The sequence below is a fragment of the Malania oleifera genome, chromosome 11 (assembly GCF_029873635.1).
Source record: "Malania oleifera isolate guangnan ecotype guangnan chromosome 11, ASM2987363v1, whole genome shotgun sequence".
Lineage (NCBI taxonomy): Eukaryota > Viridiplantae > Streptophyta > Magnoliopsida > Santalales > Ximeniaceae > Malania > Malania oleifera.
This window is the reverse complement of record NC_080427.1, coordinates 42551885-42575283: the sequence shown is the minus strand read 5'-3', so window position 1 is coordinate 42575283 and position 23399 is coordinate 42551885. Positions and strand designations below refer to the sequence as shown.

General features: G+C 37.5%; 1 protein-coding gene across 1 annotated transcript; it reads left to right on the top strand.

Moving 5' to 3' along the window:
- The first annotated feature begins 80 nt into the window (after positions 1 to 80).
- LOC131167860 (eukaryotic translation initiation factor NCBP) lies at positions 81 to 22991 on the top strand. The gene is made up of 6 exons (XM_058126872.1): positions 81 to 578; positions 2973 to 3068; positions 3153 to 3257; positions 3410 to 3487; positions 22125 to 22244; positions 22605 to 22991. Exons 1-6 carry the CDS (start codon positions 423 to 425, stop codon positions 22734 to 22736), a joined length of 687 nt encoding a protein of 228 aa, XP_057982855.1. The 5' UTR covers positions 81 to 422; the 3' UTR covers positions 22737 to 22991.
- The last annotated feature ends 408 nt before the right edge of the window (positions 22992 to 23399 follow it).

The window sequence follows — 23399 nt, the reverse complement described above, 5'->3', positions numbered from 1 at the left end:
ATCTTACCTTTTAAGAAGTTACATCTTACTTACCGTGAATATGTTTATTTATTAATTTAGAAAAGATGCATGACCTCTTAGCGCGTTAATTTATGTTGAACAATTAAAGAGGGACCTAACAAAAAGTGATACGTTTCTTGATTTAACCTTTCTCGCGTCGCCTTCAAATTCATTTGTTCAATTGTTCAACATCAATTTCATTTTCATACCAAACGCGTTAAACTCAAAATATTTCAAAAGGACGACGGGGCGCAGTTCGCACTCCCTCTCGCCAAAGGAGCACGATCGTTTGGGGCCTTTTATCGGAGCGTAGGAGCGGGCTTGGCTTCTGTGGTAAGTTCTCGTCGGTGTCGGGTTGCTCCATCGATCGAGACACGGAGAGAGATTTAGGGTTTGTGTGGTTGCGAGACTGAGGAGTTCAAATGGATGGAGCAGAGAAGAAAGAAGGAGAGAACAACAAGGCTTTGTATGCTCCGCCCCCTGCGGATCCATCTCTCCCCACCGCAGATAAAGATAAAGAAGCCGAGGATCGGGAACGCTACGCTCGCGAGCTCAAAGCTGGTTTACATCCTTTGAAGGTCTCTCTCTCTCTCTCTCTCTCTCTCACACGCGCGCGCGCGCACACAACACCATTTGGCGGGTATTGTTTTATTGATTGGTGCGCTTTGCTCGATTGCTTCTATTCTTTTGAGCACATCTCCAGTTGCTGTGGATTAGCCATGGATTCCGAAAGCTCGTCTTTTCCTTTGTTTATGTTAGTTTGCAATAGATCTGTTTGGTGTGAAGTCAGTCCAAATTTGTCAATTATTGTTTCAAATGGGTCGAGTGTTGCTGATTACTGTACTGATTGCTGTATATGATGGACGGATTTTTGACGAATATTCTTTTTAAGACATTTAGGTTTCTGATGATGATGTGTTTGTTTTCCAGAATGTAATGATTCGGGTCAGTGAGGTTTGCTGTTCTCACAGAGAAATTTGAAGTGTTATTTAAATTGTTCAATTTTTTATTAAGAAAATATGAGGTCTGCTTCTTTCTGGAAAACATATTTCATTTTTATTCAATTTTCCTAAAATTACAAAAATGCCTCTTTCTTCTTCAGTTTTCCTAGGCTCCGTTTGATATAGAGAAATATTAGGAAACAGAAAGGAAAATATCAAGGGCTCCACATTTTCATGTTTGGTGGTCAAGGAAAGCGAGAAGGAAAATAAAAATATACCAAATCTATGAATACAATTTTGATTTTACACATCATTAATATTTAATTTTTCCTAATTTTTAGTCTTATTAAAATAAACTTTCATTTTTGTTAGTATTCAATAGAGAAGGAAAATACAAAGGAAAATGAGTTTCCTCCTTATTTTCCTTTCCTTTCTTTTACTTTTCCCAATCAAAATCCTTGATTCAAACGGACCCTAGGTTCTCCATACGATGTTGAAAAACTTATGCAATTCTTTGTGAAAATGCAACATTCTGCTTCGTTCTGGAAAACAATGTGGCGTTTTTTGCAATTCTTTGGAAAATTGGAAATGGGAATCTTAAGCCTTTTTCGCAAGTAAAAAAAAACTTTCTCCATTACATACTTCAAAAAACTATCTTTAAAGGAAGTTGATAGAGCACCAATAATTTCTTCTGGGTACATATTATGAAGAACACAATGTGGGAATCATTAGAGCTGATGTATTGTTAGAGCTACTGGGATGAAAAGTGGCAATGATTTATTTAAGGTAGGTCCCATGGGCACACCTAACTGTTTTTATTAGCATTGATATGAAACAAGCTCTCTTCAGTTCCTTTTTAATTAGTAGCCGCCCAAAGGTAGCTCAATTTGTAAACTCGAGTTTTCCTGGTTAGATACAGGGATATGAGCATTGGGGATCACGACTTTCCAATTGATATTAAGGCTTAGTATTTTAAGTAGAATGGGGTTAAGAGGTGGCCTGTTATTTAGGCGGATTAGTCAAGTACCCCAAAGGATTTGGACACCACTGAGTGAAAAAGAGCCTTTCAGTTAGCACTGTAATCTTGCAATGGCAAACAAATACATTCCCTGAACAGATATTGCCATTGGTCTGAAATCTGTGAGACAAATTGTTGGAATTATTTGGCAGCTACTTATCGAACTCCATGCTTCATAGATAACCTGACTTTCACTGGCCTTGCGTTGTTTCCTAAAGTAGCTTGTCTGTAGTTGATGTCATGCCATCATAGGAGAGCTCAGGAGACAATAAGTTAGATCTTTTTACCCATATCCACAACTTCAATTGACAAAACAAGAAAGCTGCTGGCGTCTCATTAAACATGTCCAATAGAAGAAATGATTTAAGACCACTTGTTTTAGTTCTCAAGTTAATCATATTCTGTGAATGCTATTTTGAGAGTGCTTTTCACCTCCCTCCTTGAATATCCATCCTTCAAAACAATCTCTTGCAGCTAAGCAATCATGAGATGCACTATTAGAGGCTTTGAATCTTCAGAACTACTTTGATACACCTTTTAGTGAGAGGTATTTAAATGTAACCTGCCAAAAAGAGGTGTCATTGCTGTCATAGGAAGGTGAACATTCATGCCATGTCCTCCTCCCTTTTAAGTCAATAATGCAGCCACTTTTTTATTTATATATTTTTTTCCCTTTCGGGAAGGGAGGGAATGCTTGGTTGTCACATGCTAAGATAGAAGTTCAAGTATTTGTTGACTTGGTAGACTCACTGCGTAGCATATCAGAGTATTACCATCTGAAACAGCCATAGCATTCATTAAATTTTTAAATATCATGATCTATAGAGTTTGTTCCTCAACTATTGAAACATGAAAAGGGTACTATCAGGGTGGTGATATGTTATTGTGGTTTGATCATGCATATGCACCCTTGTCTAACATGCATGCATCATTCTTTATTATTTTCTGATTTCTCAAATTCACATGATTACGGTTTCTTGCTTACTGATTTTGCTTATTATACCTGTGATCAGCACAAGTTTGTATTTTGGTACACTCGGCGAACGCCTGGAGTTCGAACTCAAACATCATATGAAGACAATATAAAAAAAATTGTGGAATTTAGTACGGTAAATTTCTTTAAATATCTGAGGTACAATTAAATATGCATGTCCTTAATGTAAGGTAGATTTTGAACCGTACTGCTTTTATAGGTTGAAAGCTTTTGGGTCTGCTATTGCCATTTGGCACGACCATCTTCTTTGCCGAGCCCTACCGATTTGCATCTTTTCAAGGAGGGAATTCGTCCCTTGTGGGAGGTAAACTTTTGAAATCTGACATTGCATTTTCTTGTTCTAATTAATCATAATGGTTTCTTTCTTTATATTTGTAATTATTTATATCCTTAGTATCAAGAAATTTTTGATGGAATACTAACATAATTATGACGTTAAATTTGTCATTTAATCAGGATGCTCCTAACTGCAATGGTGGTAAATGGATCATACGATTTAAGAAGGTTGTGTCAGGTCGCTTTTGGGAGGATTTGGTAAGATGAAAGATGGAATATGGTTTTCTTTGTTAGGATTGTCTGATGGCTATGCTATTTTCATGTTTCAATTGAATTGTTGTTCCTCTTTGTTGTTATGGAAGTCACTCCTAAGTCCTAACCATTTCAAAAGGTTTTCATTCTGTGTCACTCTGAATTTTAACATTTGAAATCTCATTAGTAGTCAATTGCCCATTTGAAAAACTCCAATATTTGGAAAAGAAATAACTGATATTCAGTGCTTTCATTCTACTTTGAAAATCTTGCCAATGGTATCTAACTTTATGAAAGCTAAATGGGGTCATCCCTAGTTAGTTGGTAATTGGTGTAAGGCGCATGAGACAATGATGTATGATTTTTTGGGCTGCCCTTGGTAAGTCATATCTGCTTCTATTTAATTTTTTTGATCAGTGAAAGAGGGAAGATGTAATTAAATGGGGTGTCAAGGGTTGCGGATCCCTGCACACACAAAAATCAAGAAATTCAAAAAATGATTCAATGTCACCACCATTGTTACTAAAGTTAAAATTTTAAGCTATCTTGCTTTGAGCCAACAGTTATAGCTTTCATGTCCCTGAAAAGTTCTCATATTTCTTTTCCTCTACACTATCAAAAAATAGTGAGGGGATGGGCTGTGCCGCCTTAAAAAAAAAAAAAAAAAAAAAAATTTTTGATGCCTGAACTAGCCATAATTATTGGGTAATTGAGTCAGCTTTTACTCAAAGCAGACCTGTTTTTGAGGGTGCAGTGGTTCAAAGCTCCTTTGTCCAAGAACAATGAAGGAGGAAATGCCAGATAGCTTCTCATTGTTCTTTGATTGATAGACATCTGATTTCCAAAATCTTCCCTCTTTTGTGCAAGTTAGAAATATTAACAACTCTATCCAGGCTGCTTCCCAAGCAAAGAAAACATTTTTTGTTGTCCTGGAGCTTTTGGGGAAATTAGAGTTTCTGTGGGCAAGGGGATGATCGTGAAGGCTCCAGAGGGTGGAGTGGATTTTGATTTAGCTGGGCCAGGCATACTTAGTATCTCTATCCATTTGGCCCAACTATTGGGAAATAAGCCAGAGGTTTTTAAGAGAGATTTGTGACAGTTACAGCTTGTTGGGCTGTTAAGGGAGCTTTAAGGGTTTTTTAAGTCTATAATGCAAAAGAAATTTCCTTGGCCCATAATGGAGCTATGTCCTCTTTACAAGCCTATGCTCCAGCAGCCCAGTGTGCAAGCAAAGTGGCTGTGCAGTTAAATACTCCTCAAGCTGATCTGCAATTTAAAGCAGACTGGGAGTGCTGAGGGTTGTATAGCTGAGGCTTATGATACGGTGTGCCTTGAAAGGGGGTGGGGGACCTGCTGGTTTGGATTAAGGGCAGAGTGAGCAGGTGGAGAAGAATCAGCTTCTTAACACTTTTTTCTCTTGATGAAAAGGGTTTGCATGAGTGGGCAGTGTATATCCTCTTTTGGTGGACACAGAAGGTCTCAATGTGCAGAAGGAGTTTAATTCAATTGCGAATCAGCCTGGAAATTGAGACAATGAGAGTTTGAGTGAAAACAAGGTGGGGATAGATGGGGACGCAAAATCTCAGATCACCAGAAAGTCCGCATTACCATGGGTTTTTTCTTGATGGGGGCAGAAGAGTATGGAAGAAAAGACCTCAATTGGGTTTTTTGAGGTCTTCTAATCCATATGCAAGGAAAGTTAGGCTTTTGAGAAGGCACAGCAATGGTAGCTTTTACATTAAGGAGCCTTTGTCTGGGTCTAAAATTGATCTACAATAAAAGGCTAGTGAAGGAAATTCTATTGGAAAGAAGAAATGGAGTGATGCTTCAGACAAAGAGAGTGAGTTGGACAGTGACTTTGATAATGATGGATGGTTACTTTCTATTGAGGTTCATGAACAACTTGGCTCAAAATCAGATTCTTCGGAGGGACTTTTTCAGGTTCAAGGAAGTATGAAATAGGCAAGGATGAGCCTGTTCCTGGTTCTTAGTTTCAACAATTGTTGGATAATATTGATTTGTGTTTAGCTAATTCAGAGGGATAGGAAATTCTCTTGGATGATGGTAGAAGTAAGGCTAAGAAGGGTCAAAGGGATTTGGAAAATTTGCAATGCTCTATTAATTATGATGGAAAGGGTCTGAAAAGGGTTTTCTTTGGTAGTGCTGGTGAGGCCTTTGTGTTGGTGGACAGTTATGCTTTGGGGTTGCTTTTTTAGCTTTAGTTTTTGGAGGAGTCGTCGCCCTTCTTTGCTTGTATTCTCTTCCTATCTTAATATATATTTCTTCTTTTAATTGTTTTGTAGGGATAGTAGGTACATTGGTGTCCAGTATTCTGCTTGGGTTATCCTCATGAAAGAATTTCATGATAAAACTGCCTCCACTAGTTAATTTCTATTTAGCCACGTCCTCATGAATTTCAGCCCTAACGCCATATAAAAAATTTTTTTTGATAGGAAAAGAAGAAAATTAATTAATAGATTAGGAATATACAAAAAGGAGAAAAACATCACCCTAGAGTTATTCTGGAACAAACCAAATAGAGAATTAAAAAAAAAAAAACATAATAAGAAAGAAAAGCAAACAAACAAAAAAACTGCAGCACTCATTATCAAGCCAACAAAGATCACCAGTCTCATCATAGAACTAAGAGGAAGGAGTTGGAAAATGGCCCTATTCATCTCTCTCACCCAGTCACTCTCCCTCTCTTCCCCTTGTGATAATATTCCTCTGCCACCCCCCTCGTGCATTGGCAGTGACTAAAATTGGTTTAGGTTATGATGAGCTGAGTGATTCAGATCAAAGGAAAAAAATCCTTCGATCTGCATCTAGACAAGGGTGAGGGGAGATCACCTTTGCTCGTGCTTGAGAAGAATGCTATTTGTAACAGTTGGGAATAAGTTAGCGGAAGAGGCTGTTTTGTGGTTTGCCAAAGATTGTTGGTTTTTGGTCAGATGGAGAGCAGTATTCGGAGTTTTCACAAGGATATTACAAACTATTGGTTGTCGATTAGGTGGACGAAGGTGCTCATGTTCCTCGAGTTAGGGTTGGGTTGGAATTGTAGGAGACATGAGTGTTTTCTGCGACTTGGCGAAGGAGTTATGAAAAGATTTGTGTGTTATCGTTGCAGATGGTCATCCGTCATCTGTGTTTTAGATCACGGAGGCAGGTCATGCTAGAAGGTAGAAGGTAACATAGATGGAGGCGAGGGTTGCAATTGTCAAGCCCTTTTTGGAGATCGAGTTCTGGCAAGGAGGATAGGTGCTGTAGGTGTGATGGTGTAGTTTAGATGAACATGGCTGAGCTTCCGAAGTCCGCAGCAGTTGCTGTTAATTTGTCGGAACCAACCATAGCCAACCAGTCATCGAACAGTCAGTGACCTCCGAATGCTGCAATCTTCGTTAACTAGTTGGATTTGCTTGAGAAGGTAGCTAGGGTTCTGATGGAGGAGTTGTTCGTTTGAGAGGCTGTTTGGGTTGCATTCAGGGGAGAGGAAGCAAAGAGATATGGGTCGGGAGGTATGATTCTTGTTTTGGACCTAGCCCAACTAAGTGATAAGAAGGGTATTTATTTTTTATATAAATTGGGCCATTTACTTGAGCAAGCCCGAGAGTTAGGTTTTTTTTTTAGTTGGATTCTAATGAGGAGTCTAGGGGATGTCGTCATTCCTTGGGTTCTATTCAGAAGGTAAGTGGCGAAGGTCAGGATGCTGGATAGGGAAATGGGGAGTCAGACAAGTCAGGGCCAGATTTCAAGAATGGGAAGGACCAGATTTCAGTCCTTAGAGCTCAGGAAACGAGCAGCGGAAAGGAGGAGAAAATCTTTGTAGCTATTACAATTCATTATTTTATTGAGCATAAGTCTCACATTCTAACCTAAGCTAAGATATCATAAAATAATGAAACATCAAAGAGGGAACATTTTTATGATTTGTTTTTCATTGCATATCCATATAAAAGCATAAACATCTAATCAAAGATATAAGCGGTATGGATTAGCAACAGGAGTCTATGTTCCTTCAACTTTAAGTTTGATTCTATCTTTTGCAATTGAAGGATCTAGATGTTTGTTACAAATACAAACTCTAACCAGCAAAAAAACTTCTGAAGTATGATTTTTTCTTGTGTAATATCTTTAATTAACTTGTGTTTAATTATTTATAAATTTGGTGAATATAGTTTGTAAATTATGGTCCAACAAATGAACAATATTTGTGTACAAAATTGTTAAAGCAATTCACACGAGTCATTACAGCCTGTAGTGGACGGTAGTGACATGCCGAGATGTAACTGGCTACAATGGCTGTTACGGAACCATATCAAGCTGTATTAAAAGATACAGAAGTGAACTGGTTACATACAAGATATTGTCAATGGTTTTGGGAGGCATTGATGCCAACAGCATTTTGTGAAGCGTTAGGTGACTCTGATTCTGAAAACCATGGAGACTACCTTGTCATTAATTCAATTTATGCTTGAGACATTAGTGGTCCTTCGCCAAGTAAGTCAAAGAGCTATGGGAATTGAACCTGGAGAGGTTGATTTCCACATCATGTTTCATGCTGATTAGGATTGAATTTCCTTTCCCAACAAGAAGAGCCACATGTTTCCAGAAATCATCCCATCCATTCCTAATCCATCTCCAAACTCCTACGCTATGCAATCCTTTAACTTCCTTTGTGGACCTCATTCCCCACTAAACTGTTCTTGGAGATGATAATCTTTCTCCATGAGCTTTCGTTTTCAACTATAATTGCCAATTCCATTTACCTAGGAAAGCCCTGTTGAAGCTAACAAAGGATTTAAATGCCCAAGCCCTCAAATACTGATTTTGTTTAACCACCTGCCATTTGACCTTGTAAATTAGTAATACTTGAAAACATCTCGAGCGTTAGCCTATAAAAATCTTTTTTGAATGTTCCCAGGCCAACTTGCCACAGCTAGGAATGGTGAAAAGGAGGGGTCATAAAATAGATAGGAAGATTAGCCATGGTACTTTTGGTGAGAGTGGGCCATATACTAGATAAAAGATTTATTTTTCACTAGGTAGTGTTTTTTTTTTTTTCTTCTCAAGTTTGTTGATGATGCGTTCTCACACATTCTTATTCTTGTATTTGCCCCAAGAGGCAGGCCTAAATACACCATGGAAGAGACTCAAAATTGCATCCCATAGAGAGTGAGCATCCTTCAATACTTTTGGTGAGAGTGAGCCATATACCAAATAAAAATTTCTTTTCCACTAGGCAGTTCTTTTTTTTCTCAAGTTTGTTGATGATGCGTTCTTGCACACTCTTCTTCTTGTATTTGCCCCAAGAGGCAAGCCTAAGTACATCATGGAAGAGACACAAAATTGCATTCCATATTAGGTGAGCATCCTTCAATTTTTCTCCTAAATTTATTAACTCAGTTTTGCTAAGTTTAACTTTGAGGCTGAAGATTGCCTCAAAACAAAGCTTAATGCACCTTAGATTTATATTTTCCTCCATTGAGCTTGCCGACACCGGATTCTGGTCCGGGGGTGCGCCAACGGATGGTAAATTTTGTAACATGGCGATCCCAAGAACTAGATAGTTAAATGAAGGTGGAAGAGACTCAAGAAAATACAAAAGATTGAAAAATGCGGAGTCGCCGCCTTTATTATTATTTTTTTTATAGGGAAGACAAAGGAAAAACCCTAAAAAGGTCTACGGTCCAAAGAAGCTTGGGAGTACATTTCGTAGGAAAGGTGGTAGACCAACCATTCTAGGGGGGATTAGCCGTCCAACACCCTACAACACCCTTTTGAAGAACGGTTACCACTATGTATGGGTGTGTCCTAATTGAGAAATAAAAAGAATAGGAAGAAAGGAAGGAAAATCCAATGGAGAATCATTGTCCAAGAGCCCCAACAACAGGGCTGAGAGTCGTGGCATACTCTTGCTTGAAAAGGGGAATTAGCCTCAGAATACCCTAAGTTTTTTATGAAAGTATGATGATGAAGGTGATGGTGATTTGGTGAAAAGAAAATCTTTGACTTGTAAAATTCTTGTGCTTGTATTATTTATGTGCTTGTATTATCGATGACAAGTGCCTCCACCTCGATACGGGTGGTTTCGGGTTCGAGACTTGGGAGTGGCCTCTCCAAAAATGGGGGTAAGGCTTGCCGACATCCACCTCTCCCAGACCCCACTCAAAGTGGGAGCCTTGTGCACTGGGTACGACTAGGACTGTACACGGTTCGGTGCGGTTCGGTTTTGGCCAAAATCGAAACCGAACCAAAATTTTTGGTTTTTGGATTTCCGAACCAAAACCGAAACCGAACTGAAATTATGCTTAAATTGAAAACCGAAAATGTGGCGGTTCGGTTGCGGTTTTTCGGTTTTAAACTTATTTTTTTTACAAAAAAAATAACCTTTATTTTTCATAAAATTGTTGAAAATTTATTGAGTATTTTAATTTTTTATAGGGACTCATAATTTTAACAAAATAAAATATGTTGGGCACTTTTAACAAAAATAACCTTTATTTTTCATAAAGTTCTTAAAAATTTATTGAGGATTTTTATTTTCTATAGTGGCTATATGGCTATATTGCATGCTATATTTTTACTAGTCATATTTTATATATATAAATCGGTTTTTTGGTTCTTTTCGGTTCGGTTTCAACATAAAACCAAAACCGAAACCGAAACTAAACTTTTTAATTTTTTGAAAACTGCAATCAAAGCTGAAAACCGAAAAACCGAACCGTTTATGGTTTCGGTTCGGTTTTGGTCTGATTTTCGGTTTTTTGGTAATTTTTGTACACCCCTAGGTACGACCTTTTTTTATTATCGACCTGGGAAATCAAAGTTTTAAGGAAAAAAACGAAATCGGGCCTGTATTACCAGTATTTGAAAAAAGTGAGCTTGACCATTAAAGAGTTTGAAATGAAACGTGGTGAAATGCATGAGTTTCGGAAAATCTAGGACTTCATCATCGACCATATTTAAAATTGGGAAAAAACACTGAAAAAAAATATTTTTTTAGATTTTTTTTCAAGAATTTTCTATTTTTGTAATTTTTGAATTTGCGGTAAAGGTATAATAAAATACATATTAAACCATCATGCTCATATGCATACACACACTGATACACACACTAAGGCACACACATTTATATATATGTATATATAGCACACATGTATTAATACATACATTAGTATACGCACACATTTATATATGTTTATACACATGCACTGATACACTCACTGGTCCATGCACATTTATATATATATATATATATATGTATATACAGGTCACACATGCACTGTCAGTCACAATAAAACACACACACACATTCATATATATATATATATATATATATATGCACACGTCCATCCATATTTACATCCTTCGCATACATCACATAATTATTATATATACTATGCACATGTCCAAACTCACATATGATATACTCACTTACATACGCATGCATTCATGCATCTATACTCATGCACACGTGTACATGCATACTTACATATGTACATGCCTAACACAAACTCACATGCATATACCCACATGCATGCACACCATGTGTTCATGCACACATACATGTCTCACACACACACACACACATGCACGCACAACATGTATTCATGCACACATACACATGCCCTACATGCATCAGCATACACAGCACACATGCATGTACACATACACTCATACATGCATACCTACGCATGCATGCATTCATTCACTCATTTCACATACTCCCACATACACACATGCATACATTATGCATATTCACACACATCACATATGTACATGCATGTGGATGCATGTGGGGCGTGTGTATGTGCGCATGAATTTGAATAGGGAAGATAATATCTGGTACAGCAGCAGTGGACCAGTGAGGTGGATGGTCCATCTTTTCACCACACGTGTGCACATCATTGGCATTCACGTGAACACTGAACATTGAACACTCACTCACTCACTCATCCCCCAGGTCCCAATCTACCTTTTCTTTCCTTATGCCTTTCCATTCCACATGCTTGCACCATCCTGTTTTTTTTTAACCAAAATAGAAAGAGAAAGAAAAGACTCCCCATTGATCACTCACACCAATCTGAACTTGTACACCAACAATTTGCACCGTTCGAACTGTAAAGATCTACTGCTCCTGAAGGAGAAGCAAGGGCTGCGGGGAGGACATGTGGTCCAATGGCGCGGCATTGTATAGGGTCGAGGCCCAGTTTAAAGATAGATACCGAGCCGCTCATGCGAGTGGGGTGGGCATAGCTCGAGATAGACATAAAAGGAATCCATCTCCCATGATTGATACCGTAGCTCAATGTGCCTTTTCCCCAACATGTCAAGAATACACATGTGGGTGATGACAAGACCTTCATTGCGCGCCAACAGCGGACTTTAGTTGTATAGCAGTAGGTCCTTACTCTTTAGTTCTTGTAGTTTATTTTATTTTCTTTTTTATATATTTGGGTGGGTGATTTGATTGGGGAGTGGGGAGGGGGTAAGAGAGGGAAGGGGAAATGTCGAAGAAGAGATCTTAAATGAGACAAAGGCTATGGATTCTACCACAGTAGTAGTTACGTGGAAGTTGCCCCCACAAAATTGTATTTGACTATTTGTCGCCCCACACACGCACACACAAACATACATATATACCAGTTTAGATTAGATAAGAGCTATAGCATAAAATTAAAAAACTACCCTTACTAAAAGGGACTCTTGGAAATTTGGAATGATCCCAAACAACCCCTCTTTCCTACTTTTCTTTTTGTACCATTGGACATTATTTATGTTTTTTTTGCTTTAAAATATAATTTTATATTAAAAGTTTCATATTTGATTTTAGAGAACATATATAAAATGATAAACAAACTCTAGATTCGATAAGACTAAATAAATAAATAAATAAATAAATATATGAATAGCTATGAACAATCAAGTCAACATGTTCAATCGTGATCTTATTCCACTCACAAGTTGACACATGTACCGCGTGTCATGCATTTTTTTTTTTCCCTTAGGCCTCATGTTTTCTCCGTTTTCTTTACATAACTAGTCAAAGATGTGGGGATCAAGGTACATTATTAAAACCACCACAGGACATGTAGAGTTGATAGTTTAGGACTATTCAATTTTTTTTTAATATTTTTAAATAGAGATAATTTATATTTGTTATAGCAAATTTGATAGGCTAATAGGGAATGTTTTGTTTTTGTGCATGAATTAGAGTTGAATGGTTTATTTTTCCTTCCACTCATAAGCTCGTTTTTAAAAAAATACTCATACATATCATTATCATGTTCCTTATAAATGATCCGTCAAATACAATATAAGATAATTATCATAACTCATCGATTATATTTATTTTAATTCAATTTTAAAAACAAATGCATATTTTAAGAGTTACACAAATTCATTGATAGGATCTTAAATCACATGTAAAAGATTAAAATTGATTGGATAGAGGAACGTAAAAAAGATACATTTACTTTAAAGAAGAGAATTGAAGTTGCATTATAAGTATGAAATACACTGAACTATTAAATTCACATATATTTAAGTTTTGATTAATAATCACATGTTGTACATTTAAGACAGGATACAAATTCTTAATGCTAGGACTTTATCAAGCACAAAGTTGTTGCAAAATGATCAAAGAAGAAGGGCTTAGATTGATTTTGAGGGAAATAAAAAAGTTAGTCTAAAGATTGTAGAATGTACAAACTTATAACAGTACTGATAACTTCACTGCCACTGATTCCTCTTTTGGTACATGACACATGCTGTTTTGGGGAAATGATATTGGAGAGGAGGAAAAGTCAGTGGTGGCTCATTTGGTTTCCTTCCTCCAATCCTTGCTAGCCATCTTTTCTCTTCAGACCTTAGCTACACGAACCACGTCCTCTGACCCCGACCGAAAACCCAGTCAAAACGTTTCGCTGTGCCCCCTTATTGTGATTGGTTCTGTCATTTCTTGTGATTGCTTGTCCAAGCTTTCTCCTGCTCTGTAATTTTGAAGTAACATTTGTCCCGCTACCACCGTGCTTACTTTAGAAAACCTGACCTCTGATGCCTCCCACACCTGACTGTTGGATGTAACAATAACAACAACAATAACAAAACCAAGCCTTAGTTCCACTAAGTGGGGTTGACTATATGAATCATTTTCCGCCAATTTATGTGATCATGGACCATTTCTTTTGATAGATTCAAGAATATTAAATCCTTGCTCACTATCTCCTCCTAAGTTATTTTAGGTTTACCCCTATCCCTTCTACTGCCTTCCACAGTAACTAAATCACTCTTCCTCATAGGTGCACTATAAGGCCTACTTTGCAAGTGTCCATACCATCTGAGTCGTCCCTCCCTTATCTTATCTTCTATAGGAGCTACACCTAACTTACCACGAATTTATTCATTCCTTAATTTATCTTTCAATGTTATACCACTCATCCATCTAAGCATTCTCATCTCGACAACTTTTACTTTTTGGATATTATGTTTCTTCATCGCCCAACATTCCCTTTCAATTTTAAGGGTATTCTACGATCACATAGCACACTTGAAGCACTTCTCCATTTTAACCAACCTGTTTTAGCTCTATGCATTACATCATCTTCAATTTCTCCTTCAGTTTGTATAATAGATCCAAGGTATCGAAATCTACAAGTGTTATTTATTTCTTCATTATCAAGTTTAACTTTGTCTACAATATTCCTCCTATCATTACTAAAATTACATTTTATATATTCTGTTTTATTTTTACTTATCCTAAAGCCTCTAGATTCCAAAGCTTCTCTCCATAATTCTAACTCAGCCTCTACTTTGTCCCAAGTTTTGTCAATTAATACAATATCATCTGCAAACAACATACACCATGGAACCTCCTTTTGAATACTCTTAGTCAATTGGTCCATCACTAAAGTAAAAAGATAAAGACTCAGAGCATATCCTTGATGTGCACCTATGGTAATTGGAAATTCTCTAGTTTCTCCATCTATAGTCCTTACACTAGTTATTATTTCATCGTACATATCCTTAATGACATTGGTATACCTACAACATACACCCTTTTTTTCTAAAACCCACCATAGAATTTCCCTAGGTATCCTATCATATGCTTTCTCAAGGTCAATAAATATCATATGCAAGTCCCTTTTCTTTTTCCTAAACTTTTCCATTAATTTTCTTAAAAGATAAATAGCTTTTGTGGTAGATCTCTCAGGCATAAAACCAAATTGATTTTCTGAGATCTTTGTTTCTAACCTTAATCTTTGTTCAACTATCCTTTCCCATAGTTTCATAGTATGACTCATAAGTTTAATTCCACGATAGTTATTACAATTTTGAATATCTCCTTTATTTTTGTATATAGGTATTAAAGTATTTTTCCTCCATTCATCTAGCATTTTCTTAGTTTTTACAATTGTATTAAATAAATTAGTTGACCATATAATTCTGTTATCACCCAAGCATTTCCAAACTTCAATTAGGATGTTATTTGGTCCCATAGCTTTCCCATTTTTCATCTTTTTTAGTGCAAACTTAACTTTGTTAACTCTAATTTTGTGAATAAATCTTATATTTTTAGTCTTTTTGACAATTCTAAGTTTAAGCCTTCTATTTGGTTTTCGTTAAACAACTTACTAAAGTAACTTCGCCATCTTTCTTTAATATCTTCGTCCTTAATCAAGACAATATCATCCTCACTTTTTATACGTTTTACATTTCCTAAGTCCTTGCTCTTTCTTTCTCTAGCTTTAGCAAGTCTAAATATATCTTTTTCCCCTTCTTTTGTACCTAATCTATCATACAAACTTTTAAATGATCTATATTTAGCTTCACTAATGGCCCTTTTTGCATCTTTTCTTGCCTCCTTATATTTTTCAAAGTTATCTCCGTTTCTACATATTTGCCACGTTTTATACCAAATTATTTTTGTCTTTATGATTTTTTGTACATCTTTATCCCACCACCAACTCTCTTTGCTATTCGAGAATCTTCCCCTTGATTCACCTAAAATCTCTTTTGCTATCTTTTTAATAGAGCTAGCTAATCTATTCCAAAGAGTATTTGTATCTATTCCATCCTCTAAGGTCCAATCCCCATCTTTGATCATTTTATTTTTAAATTTTATTATATTTTCTCCTTTTAGGTTCCACCATCTAGTTCTCCTACATTGGTTTATTTTATCCTTTTTTTTACCCATTTTTTAATACATATATCTAATACGAAGACTCTATGTTGTGTCGTTAGGGTTTTACCTGGATAACTTTTCAATCCTTGCATGATAAACGATCTACCCTCCTAGTTAAAAAAAAAATCTATTTGACTTCTATTTTGTCCACTTTTAGAGGTTATTAAGTGTTCTTCTTCTTCTTCTCTTTTCTTAAAGCAAGTATTCATTATACTAAAATCATATGACATAGCAAAGTCTAAGATCATCTCCCCAAACTCATTTTTATCTCCAAAGGCATAATATGAGCACTCCAATGATGGGACTGCTCCTATAGTGTGGATCCAGGGCCTTCCCAACATGTTGAAAGAGGGAGTGATTTATGACACGTGAAATGTTATAGTGAAGGTGCAAGGGCCAATCTCCACATTCAGATCTATTTCTTTCATAATCTCCCTCATGGTACCATCAAAGGCTTGGACTATCAGACTGCTTCTACACATCTGGGACTGGTCTATGCCCAACTTCTTAAGCATGGAGTTGGGGGCAGACGTCCGGAGTTGATCCATTGTCAATTAAAACCCGGGAGATGACAATGGCATTGCATTTAACCACTATATGGAGTGGATGGACATGTCCTCGCCCCTTTGGAGGGATTTCTTCATCAATAAAAGAGATATAATTTTTTGTCAGAATGGACCCTACCAGATCTTGGAATTTGTCCAAGGACACAACTTGTGGCACATGGGCTTCGTTAAGGATCTTCATCAGTGTTGTTTGGTGCTTTTCGGATGCCAACAACAGATTTAGCAATGATATTTTAGCTGGTGTTTGATGGAGTTGCTGTACCACTCTGTATTCACTATTCTTCAGGTATTGGAGAAATTGATTGACGTCTTCCTCCGTGACCTTCTGACTCGGGCCTTTCCTCTTCTGTTTTTTCTTTCCCCTTTCTTCTTTTGTCAAGATCTTCTAGGGTGTAGCATCCACTACTGTGGGTCATACCTCCTATCCCTGTGACATTGGCTATACTAGAATTATTTTCCTTGTTCTTAACTGAGGTCTCATATCTCCAAGGGATTGCATGATGGAGTCATAAGGAAAATGGGCTGGGGTTTGGATGGTGATAACTGTAGTTTGAGGTATAATTTTTTGGGGTGCGATTTCATTGAGCTGGTCCCGAATCACTGTGGTTTAGGGGGTCGCCTTCTGGGATGTGGTTTACTTGGGTTGGTAATGGACGATCACTGGGGTTAAATTAATGATTGGTTGGATCCTGGGTTGCCTGCTCTGATCCATTGGCACCTCTTGGTAACCCTCCCCAAGTGCATTTATGTAATGCTTTGTTATCGTTTCAGCTTCAATAAGGTTGATTGATGACCCTTCATGATTAGGTAAGGGATTGGTCTTTACATTGGGGTTGCCCCCTTCCTTGTTTGGCTGGAATATGAGAAGCTTGACATCTATCATGTCTTGGATCTTGTGCTTCAGTGTCCAGCACTTCTCCGTCTTATGACCTAAGGCTCCCATATGGAATTCACACTTGAGGTTTGGGTTTACCCATTTTCCTAGTTCTGAATTTTTTGTTGGCATTAGGTTTAATCTCCCATGGGCATGCAGTTGTCTATACCGTTCTGACATCGGCAAGGGCAGTTGTGTGAAATCCCTTCTGGGTTGAGGTACTGGCTTCTTCTGTTCTTGCATTGGGTGCATTGGTTTGGACTTGATAGATTTGTGATGGTTGATAGGTGATAGAGGGATATGTTGCTGGTGTTTGAGTGGCTTGAGCTGTTCCCCTATTGCTCCCAATACTGACCATGCTTACTTCCTATTCTTTCTTGTCCTTCTTTCCGTATGGGGCCCTCCTCCCATGCGTATCCCCTGAATGAGGAGCAACACAGTCCACCAGTTTTTCTGACTTTAAGCCCACTTCTACTTTTTTGTCCATGGTGACTATTTCAACAAAATCTATTAGGCTAGGGCTTAGCAGCTTGTCATCCTAGATAACTTGAAATGTTCCAACAAAAAAACTCCACCATATCCTTGTTTTCTAGTGGTGGTTGTACCTGCGCTGCCATATCTCTCCATCTTTGGGCATATTCTCGGAATGTTTTTGTTCTTTTTTCCATCCCTTGCAACTGTGATCGGGTGGGGGCTATGTCTGTGTTGAACCGGTATTGAAGCATGAAGGCATTAGCCAAATCCTTCCACCTTTGAATTTGGCTCTTGTCTAATATGGCATACCAACACAGTGCAGGCCCCATTAGGCTTTCATGGAATACGTAGATCAAAAGTTTGTGGTTTTTCCATGAGTCATTATTTTGCGTGCATACATTTGAAGATGCATTGTTGGGCACCCAATCCCATTGTATTTCTTGAACTCAGGGGCTTTGAATTTGGTTGGTATGCTAACATCAATAAAAAAATAGTGGTTGAATCAGTGGTTGACTTGTTTATGTTTGGTTCGATTGGTCTAGAAGTTCACTTGTGGTTGTTTCGGTTTGTCTAGAAGTGCAATTGTGGTTGTTTCGGTTGGTCCAGAACTTCATTTTTGGAATCCCAAAAGCATTTTGTTTGCTTTGTATTTCTGATTTGCAAAGGTTGTGTGTGTGTTGAGATGGCTTCCTCAAATCCCAAAAGTGTGCTCCCTTCATCAGGCATTTGTTCAGGTGAACAACATACTATAACTATCTTAGAGGAAAAGTATTCAAGGTTCCTACAATATCAAACATTCCAACAAGCATCTCATCACATTGCATCTTTTGCTTAGAATGGTAACCCTATAGTTCGTATGTCTTCTGGTATCTCTCCCACTTGTCCTTGGATTATTGATTCTGCTGCTACTGGCAATGTGACAAGTGTTACCAACTTCTTTTATGCCTTCCAGTATCCTAAAAATCTACCCAAGTTAACTACAGTTAAAGGGATATGAACAATAAATCCTACTCCCTCCATCTCTTTTTCTTCTATTCTAGACATTCCTAAGTCCCTTTTCAATCTCATGTCAGTTAGTAAGTTACAAAGGCCCTAAATTGTTCTATTATCTTCTTTCCTGATTCTGTGATTATTCAAGATTTGATAACAAGGAAGATGATTGGCATGGGACGCGAGGCTCGTGGAGTCTACTACTTTCAGTCGCTCTCTTCTCCCTTTGCTTGCACAACCGCTGCCACATTGCTTCAAATCCATTGTCGCCTTTGTCATCCATCATTGGACAAATTAAAAACAGCTAGTTCCTACCTTGAGTTATGTGTCTAGTCTTGAGTGTGAGTCTCGTCAGTTGGCAAAACATTATGGTGTTCCTTTGCTTCCTGAGTCAACAAATGGGTAGACAGCCCTTTCATGCTTGTCCATTCTGATGTTTGGAGTCCTAGTCACGTCACATTGAAATTGAGGTTTTGGTACTTTGTTACATTTGTCAATGACTACTCTAGGATGATTAGGTCGTATTTAATGAAATATTGTTATGAGTTGTTAAATATCTTTTTTGCGTTCTGTTCTCAAATAAGAACTTAGTTGGATATGTCAGTCAAGATATTTCGTATTGATAATGCTATGAATTATTTCAATACCCAATTCAGTACCTATATATCTAATTTTGGTATGATCCATCACTCAACTTGTGCCCACACTCCACAACAAAGTAGAGTTGTAGAAGAGAAAAACAAGCATATTCTCGAAGTCACTCGTAACCTATTCTATCAAATGAATTTCCCTTAGTTTTTTGGAGTGATGTCATGCTCACTACTTGCTCTCTCAAATGAAATGTCATCCTCTATCCTTGGTGGTAAAATCCCATATTCAGTTCTTCCCTAAGGCTCTTTAGTTCTCCCTTCTTGTATATTTGGTTGTCTCTTTTGTCCATCAGTTAACTCCAAGAAAACGGATAAGTTGGATCCTCATTATCAAATGTATTTTCTTGTGATATTCCTATGCTCAAAAGCGATATCGATGTTATAGCCATACTTTACATTGATTCTTTGTCTCTGTTGATGTCACCTTTTTTGAGGCTACACCACTTTGTTTCCTTGAGTTCTATTTACCTTGATGAGTCTCTTCCTCAACCTCACTTTCCTGATCCTAACTTAATTCCTTCATCCAGTCTTCTTGCATCTTCATTCAATTTGAGTCCTTCTCATTGCTTGGATCTTCCCAATCTGCAACACGACGACTCAAAGGAAGAAAGCCTCCTCCAACTTCCACTTTTATGCCTCTAGTTCCCTCATTAGATGGTCCTCTTCCCCAAGTGGTTGATCCTCCTATTGCTATTTGAAAATGTATACACACTTGTACCCAACATGAATCTCTAATTTTGTTTCTTATGATTTCTTTTCACCCTTATACTATTGATTTGTTAGTACCACTATTTTGTTGCTCTTCCTTAGTCTATATTTGAAGCCCTGTCCCATTTTAGGTGGAGGAATGCAATGATAGAAGAGATGCATGCTTTACAGGATAATTTTACTTGGGACTTGGTATGTCTTCCTCCTAATAAGTCTGTGATTGGTTGTCATGGGTGTACACTGTGAAGGTTAATCTAGATGGTTCCCTAGCTCGATTGAAGGCCCGAATTGTTAGTTGTTGCTAAGGGATATACCTGGTATATGGCCTGGATGGCTGGACTATTCAAACACCTTCTCCCTGTAGCCAAACTTGCCTCAATAAGTTTGTTCATCTCCTTAGAGATTACCTATCACTAGCCTCTATACCAGTTAGACATGAAGAATGCTTTCCTATATGGTGATCTTCAAGAGGAGGTCTATATGGAGCGACCACCTAGGTTTGTTGCTCAGGGGGAGTCAAGCTTAGTGTGTCGACTCAAGAAGTCACTGTATAGTTTAAAATAGTCTCTCGAGGGCAGGGATTGATTGCTTTAGTGCTATAATACTTGAGTTCAATCGTCAACAATGTGCAGTAGATCATTCTATATTTTATCGTCATACTTCATTTGGAAGGATTTTGCTTATTTTGTATGTGGTTGATATTGTGATTGCTGGTGATGGTGATCAAGGTATTCATAGCCTAAATCATTTCTTGCAGACTAAGTTTTAGGCAAAGGATTTGGGACTGTTGGAAGTATTTTTTGGGCATAGAAGTATTGAGATTTTGTATCGGAATCATCTTGTCACAAAGGAAGTATGTTCTTGATCTTTCAGATGAAACTGGATTATTGGGATACAAACTTGTTGATACACTATGGATCTTAATAGTAAGCTAGTGCTAGATATGGGTGATTTGTTGCCCAACCCAAGATGATATCGAAAATTTGTTAGAAAGCTGAATTATCTCACGATCGTTTGGTCGGATATATCTTTCACAACAAGTGTTGCAAGTCAGTTTCTTGATTCTCCGAGAACAAATCACTGGGATGCAGTAATTTGCATGACATCTCAAAGGTGCACCTAGGAGAGGTCTCTTATATTAGGAATGAGGTCACATCCATATTCAGGGATATACTGATGCAGATTGGCTGAGTCACCTCCCGACCGAAGATATACAACTAGATACTGTACCCTTGTTGGTGGAAAATTGATTTCTTGGAGGAGTAAGAAACAAACTGTAGTGGCCAGGTCAAGCGCTAAGTCAGATTATAGAGCCATGACTACTACATGTGAACTTGTTTGGCTGAAGAACATGTTAGAAGAACTGGGTTTTCCACATTCTCGGTCTATGGAGTTGATGTATGATAATCAAGCTGCTATTCATATTGCCTCCAACCCAGTTTTCCTTGAGCGGATAAAATATATTGATGTTGATTACTACTTTGTTTCGGAGAAATTTGTGCAGGAGCTCATTACCACCACTCATGTGGAGTCTGATTTGCAGCTTACTGATTTATTTACTAAAGCCTTCGGGAGTGCTCATGTTAAATTCATTTGTAACAAGCTAGGAGCATTATGAGCATATGATATATATGCTATAGCTTGAGGGTGTTGACGGTTATCTTAGTTATTTAGCAGTGTTAGTGTTTGAGTGTTATGTTAACAAGTGAGAGTTAGTAAGGACATTACGGTCATTGGTTTGTGCTTTGATATATTATAAATAGAGGGAGAGACCTATCGTTACGGTCATCCATTTTACCCAATTATTCAACATATTGATGGTCCTGAATATTGTTGTGTTCTTTTGTTTTATTGTTTTCTTTTTAAGTGTGAACTTCCAGTACTATGTATATTCTTTCTTTAATGAATTTTCAAGCCTATTTGCTTTCATTTTTGTGCTAGAATTTTCAATTTTTACTGCTGAAAAATTGGGAATGGATAAAAGAACTTGTTTATAGTTCAATATGGCGTCTCATGAAGCCGTGAAATCTTGGTTTTTTGCACAGCCATAATGAAATATGACTAAATTTTTATCTTAAACAATTTCATGGACAAATCCTTATCAGTCACACTTTTCATGTGTGGTGGAGATGGTCTTTTCCTTTTTTTGGTCAAGATGGCCTGGTTGGTATAAGATATTCCTTTGATGCGGATGCAGGTTTTGGCCTTGGTCGGTGACCAACTTGATTACAGCGATAATGTATGTGGTGCAGTACTTAGCATTCGTTTTCACGAGGACATATTGAGCGTGTGGAATCGCAATGCATCTGATCATCAGGTCAGGAAATATCATTCCTTCTATCTGTAAATTGTTCTTGAACATGTTATTGTAAATGAACCCACCCTACAAATAGCTCATGTGATTCCTACTTCCCTCCTCCCAAATAGAAAAAGCCACGTAATCCATTAATTTGTAGCATGCCCCCATTGACCGCAGAAGCATTCTTCCTCCCTTTTTTGGGTGGTGCGGGTGTGCTGGCTTCTTACTGCTTGGTTAAATTTGCATCTTACATCCTATGTTGACCTTGCTTTTTGAAAAATAATCGACAGAAGAAGCATTCTTCATTTCCTTGTTGGTTTGTTGCTCTGCTTTTGGTTGAATGCGTCTCATGTTGACTTCGCTCTTTCTTCATAGCAGGCTGTAATGGCACTGAGAGATTCAATCAAACGGCACTTGAAGCTTCCACATAGCTATGTTATGGAATACAAGCCTCATGATGCTTCTTTACGCGATAACTCGTCATATAGAAATACATGGTTGAGAGGGTAGGGAACTGTTGTGGATCATCTCAATTGGGCAACCAGAAGGGAGACGAATAAGAATTAAGGAATTAGTTCTATGAAACTTCTGGCATGACCCCTACCTACTTCATATCGAATTCATTAAATGATCACAATTGGTGAATCAAAGTTGTATGTTACTTGTATCAGGCGGTCGCTGTCCTTTTTCTATAACTAGAATACATTATTAATTAGAGATTTTAACCTACTCTTGAAGTTATTATTTAATACATGTTACATATCATATCTCAGTTTTAGATGTGGCTGAAGCCCTCTTTGTTTTTCCATAATTTTGGTATTGTCGCCAACCATATTCAACGTGTATGTAATTCCTTTGACCTGGGCTTTTGGGTTTTACAATTTATGTTCATTGGAAATCGATGCTTGTCAGGATTTATGAAATAAATTAAATGTGGGTACGAAGAACTTTCAAAGATTTTATGAACCAGACTACTTGCCAAAGGCAAGAGCATCAAGAATGCATTATGCCAAAAGATATGTTGGTTTACCATGCAAGGAATTGTGACGAACAGTTCTGGAATTTTACAAATATGGTAAACCTTTTCTAATGATACGTGAGAGTAATGATAATCATCATGATGGAGGAAGGATGAATTATATGGAAGGAGGAAAGATGAATTATTTGAGAGTG

Bases quoted from the DNA above. Each gene is read 5' to 3' on its own strand.
- LOC131167860 (XM_058126872.1), top strand. From the start codon at position 423: ATGGATGGAGCAGAGAAGAAAGAAGGAGAGAACAACAAGGCTTTGTAT. The intron at 3,488-22,124 runs GTAAGATGAAAG...ATGCGGATGCAG, and splicing joins GTCGCTTTTGGGAGGATTTG to GTTTTGGCCTTGGTCGGTGA. The intron at 22,245-22,604 runs GTCAGGAAATAT...TCTTCATAGCAG, and splicing joins GCAATGCATCTGATCATCAG to GCTGTAATGGCACTGAGAGA.